The 4,805-nt window shown below is 40.4% G+C and overlaps 1 protein-coding gene across 1 annotated transcript; it reads left to right on the top strand.

Annotated features, from left to right (window-relative positions):
• The first annotated feature begins 1,778 nt into the window (after positions 1 to 1,778).
• On the top strand, positions 1,779 to 4,559 carry LOC134661474 (insulin-related peptide 2-like). Its single transcript, XM_063517586.1, has 3 exons — positions 1,779 to 1,955; positions 3,539 to 3,710; positions 4,347 to 4,559. Exons 2-3 carry the CDS (start codon positions 3,539 to 3,541, stop codon positions 4,478 to 4,480), a joined length of 306 nt encoding a protein of 101 aa, XP_063373656.1. The 5' UTR covers positions 1,779 to 1,955; the 3' UTR covers positions 4,481 to 4,559.
• Positions 4,560 to 4,805: the final 246 nt, after the last annotated feature.

The raw sequence follows: 4,805 nt of genomic DNA, 5'->3' as shown, positions 1-4,805 counted from the left end.
TTGACACTTGTAACCCTTATATTTACACTGCTCCGCATCATGATTTTTCATGCCGCACACGGTGCACTTGCGAACCTCTCGTCCGCGGTCGGTGGCGGGTTTCGTCCCGCTCACCCGGTACACCGGTTCCTCCTTCACGAACGCCGCCACCGTTGCCTCCGTGGCCGTCGCCCGGGCATGGCGCGCACTCGCCGCCTGCTGTGCTACCTCCAAAGCCTTCGCAAACGAAAGCGAAGTAGCGTCCTGTACGGTTACCATCAGTTTGTCACTGACATAAACGCCGTCGAGAACGTAATTTACTTTCTATACATCCCGTTTGCACAAATATGCGAGTGCGAGCGAGATGTATAGAAAGTAAATTACGTTCTCGACGGCGTTTATGTCAGTGACAAACTGATGGTAACCGTACTGCTCGAATAAGCGATCACGTTCGCGGCCTACGTTCATGCCTAGCACAAAACGATCCACTAGAAGCTTGTCCAATGCACTGCCGAACTCGCAGTGCACGGCGAGTCCGCGAACTCGCGCCGCCCATCCCTCGACGCTTTCTCCCGTTGTCCTTCTCGCCTCGAAAAACTTCTCCCTGTCGGCGAAGGTACATCTTTTCGGCGAGAAATGCTTGTTCAGCTCTGCGACTAAAGCGTCATACGCAACCTCCTCTACTTTCTTAGGATGCACGAGATCTGTAGCCAGACGGTAGGTCTCATCCGACAGATGAGTGAGTAATAACGGTGCCTTCTTGGTATCCTCAACTGAATTTAAAAGAATATACTGCTGCAGCCTTCCATGAAATATCTTCCACTCTTGAGAATTATGGTCAAAAACCGTAAGACTTCCGATACACGTAGTCGTCATAATTAACGGTTGTTTTTTTTTTCCACGCGCGGGTAGATTCGTCGCCAGTGAGGTATTTGAGAGCGTAAAGGAAACACAGCAGTACAGTCGACGGTCCGTTTATTACTGATCATACAAAGGTGTGCGCGGGGAGCGGCACCGCGCCCGTGCCGGTTTGCATGCATATACTACAAGTATAAGTACCCCGTGCTTTTTGAGTCTCCTGCTACGCTTAAGATTCTAAACTTCAGCAACTTGCTCGGTCCATTATGGGGCGACATTTGTCAATAATGAGGAGTTGAAATTATTTCAATTACTTACTTACACTGCAAAAAGAGCTTCAGAGAGTCAATCAGCAATCGTAAAAATGACTTTAAATATATTTAATCGTAGTGTATTTATACTATGTTTACTCTTAAGAGTAGGTACCAACGTTTGTGAAGGATGTAGCTATAGTAACTTATTTTTATTTGTAAGAGCTTGTTTGTTGTTTACTGCAAAGCGAAAATTGCAAATTATCATTAATTAGCGAATGCTTTGTCACATTAAAAGTGTTTGTTTAGACTAATGTGGGTATTAAATTATAGGTAATTAGGTAGGTGCTAAAGTCAATAAATATTTCTTTTTCATGAATCGACCGTTTTTCATTTTTCTGACTAAGTATGGTAAGTAATACATTCATACACCAAATTTATACTTTTTATGATTTCTAGAATATGAACATTATAAAAAGTATAAAAATTATGCAATGCTTGTAAGCAAAGATCCGCCTGCTACAGATTTTTCGAAATTGCCGTGTTTATGCAGGCTCTAACTTTCATTAGACAGCTAGAATCTAACAGATGTATGCACCTAGGTACGAAAGTCGAATTTGCAACTAAGTAGTACAGCGGAGATAGCAAATGTTAATTGTTTAATCTGCATTCTTGCAAATTTATGACCGCGTCAAGACTCCAGGGAGTGCTAAAAATAGGTCCACGTGTATGTACTGAGTCTAAGTGGTCAGTATGTATTTTAATAGATAAGGTGTCATGAAAATAACCCCCTAGATAAGGGTATAAAAGGTGGCCCCGCACCGTCTCGATCTAATTGTAGACCGCTGCGCAGCGGTTTAGGTTGTGGTGAGTGTTAATTAAATTTATTATGACGTTGTTATAATCAATATTTATGATTTATTACAAAATGCCGACACATATCTCGGATTTCATTTCGGAATATTTTAAATTTTGAATCCTATATTCGATCAGTGCTAAACAAGTGCCTACAAAATTTTACGCGATACCTAACAGTAACACGGTGAGACAAAATATTTATATATACCTACCCAGATTCATGGCCTGTAGTTAAGTATATAACTAAATTTATCTACTTTTTAAATCGTTAGGCCAATAAATAGCTAAAGTTTATCTACTTACCAAGAACAGAAGTGATTTTTTACTTTACTCGTAAAGTACCATTAAAATTTTGCTGGTTACCAACCAACTAAGGTACCTAAAATGTCATTCAATAGAACTTGCAAACTATGTAAACAAAAGTTACTAGTAAATTGACATTCAGTGTCAATTTTAGTATGGCGGTTCGTTTACATAGTTAGCAAGTTCTATTGAATGACACTTTAAACGTCCCAGTGCTCGACATGCGCCGCTGTCACATCTACGGTGATAACTTAAATTCATAGATGACATGTGGAGTAGATGGTAGACTCGGACGTCTACTTTCATTCCAGAAATCCAGACACTTAATTATTTAGGGACAAACTGAGCCCACGCAACGCAATGCAATTATAAAATCTGGACCCTGAAATTTGTATGTTTAGATACATACTTACCTACTTGTCATGCGTTGCGTTTGGCTGCGTTTGCAAACAAATTTCAGGGTCCAGATTTAATAATGCATTTCATACGTTGCGTTGCGTGGGCTCAGTTTGTCTCTACCTTTTGATACATACTTACACCAAACACTGTAGCGTAGGCATCCCTCTAGGTAGTCTAGGTACATCCATGCTTTGTAGTGAACGTCTTTAAGTTAATTGGTTTACGTAACTTGGCTGCATGTAAACAAAAGGAGTACTTAGGTGTCTAACCAACTGAAACCTAAGTTTCTAAGTCGTTGTGTGGCCACGTTGCGCGCACGCAATAGGATCAAGTTTGCGGTCATCGATGAAACATACACTCGGCTGCAAAATTTAATACTTATTAGACCATTAGCCACCGGCAATATTTTACAGTTCTTTAATAGAAAATAACCAAAATACTACATAATTAGGTAGGTACACTGATTGTCGGGGACCACTGTACGAGTAGGTACCTACTGTATGTGTATACTAGAATAATGACTACCGTCAGTTAGGTACTTCATACTTCATAGGGTACTTCAAAGTCTGACTAAGTGTTATTACTAAAGATGCCACGAAAATTCGGCAACTATTCGGTATTCGGCCACTTTAATCGGCTCCTATTAACTTCATTTGTTCAAAATGTATTCAACAGTGTAATATGAACCGGTGTCCTCGACCACGAAACGCACGCTGAGCGTGTACCTACTCTCCACGATGACGCCGACTGCCATACACTGGTTAAATTTTAACCATTAAAACAAATGTATGGCGGTCAGCGTCAGCACAGAGCGTGCCCGCCAAACCGTGGCCCCAGGATGAGTACCATCTGCGAGGGTTAATATTGAAACTTTGCTGTACTGTTTCCAGATGTGGGTAGTGGTGTTACTGCTGCTGGGGGCGGCTGCCTCGCAGGCTTCTGCGGAGCAGACCGTCCTTTGCGGCAGAGAGCTGGCAAAGGCACATTCAATGTACTGCTACGGCATAGACCCCTTCCCTGCCGAAGCAGACGAGCCCAGCTTTTCATCGCTACCGATAGGAGGTATGACAATTTGGGTACTGAATCTAAAGATGCGTTCAGATCTAAATATGCCGTAGATTTGCACCCTCTGTTCTATGCGAGCCTTGTACGAGTTTCGCCATCTAAAGCAACAGTGTATTTCGCACTCGAGGTGCATTTGCTAGATCTGGACACACCTGTGAACGTACGTGCCGGGGTACAACAATATGACCAAAATATGTAGCAATGGACGCAGGTAACTTTTTAAGGAAATCTCCACAGAAAGTGACCACTTTATATGGAAATTTCCTTTTCTCGTTGCTCGTACCGTTACCGTACAAATTATTCAGTGTCACAACTATTTCGGAATTCATTCTGAGTTTTTAAGTTCGTAGTCAATATTTAATGTAAGTTAAGGTACCTGCTGGGTTCTTCTATCATGAAACTAATAAATTACTTACCTATCTAATTAATTTTACTTACTTACTTTAAAGTTTGAGCTGGCTTTCCTTTAGAATATTTACTACTTTAAATTACCATCCGATTGACCATGATGGTAGGATCTAACCTAGTCGTCTGCAAGTCTTTCAGAATAAGTTCCCTAAATTGACCTGCCACAACAAAGTTTTATTTCCACATTTTGTACTGTACATTTATTTGACACAACTATATTTGCAGATTCAAAGTTTTTGCCAAAGATACCAGAGCGCTTCTTGTTTCGGGCGCGGCGAGCGCAGCTTGCGTCGTCGAACCTCGTCGAGGCGTGCTGCCTGAAGCCTTGCCACGTCAACGAACTGCTCAACCATTGCTGAACTTTGCTAACACCTCCTTTTTATACTTTATAGAAATGTCATTGGATTTTAAGTCATTAAATTTAAATTATTAGTCTGCTTGTTGTTCTATTTTTTTATCAAATTCTATACGAAATTATTTTTGATTAGGCTATTGGTTAGCTTAACAAACAGTGTCAAACAGTATAAAGCAGTAATTAACTTAAGGTTATATTAATATAAAAAATATTAATATTAATTAGTACCTATAGCAGTAATTAACTTAATATTAATTACTGCTTTACGACTTCCTAATAATTAAATATTTAATTTTGTACGAATTTTGAAAAATAAGTAGGTAGTCGGT

This window comes from Cydia amplana, chromosome Z (assembly GCF_948474715.1).
Source record: "Cydia amplana chromosome Z, ilCydAmpl1.1, whole genome shotgun sequence".
NCBI lineage: Eukaryota > Metazoa > Arthropoda > Insecta > Lepidoptera > Tortricidae > Cydia > Cydia amplana.
The sequence above is the reverse complement of the archived record's forward strand: the minus strand, read 5'-3'. Positions and strand labels throughout refer to the sequence as shown.

Coding starts and splice junctions, on each gene's coding strand:
- LOC134661474 (XM_063517586.1), top strand. CDS start 3,539: ATGTGGGTAGTGGTGTTACTGCTGCTGGGGGCGGCTGCCTCGCAGGCT. Junction 3,711..4,346: donor TTCATCGCTACCGATAGGAG/GTATGACAATTT, acceptor CTATATTTGCAG/ATTCAAAGTTTTTGCCAAAG.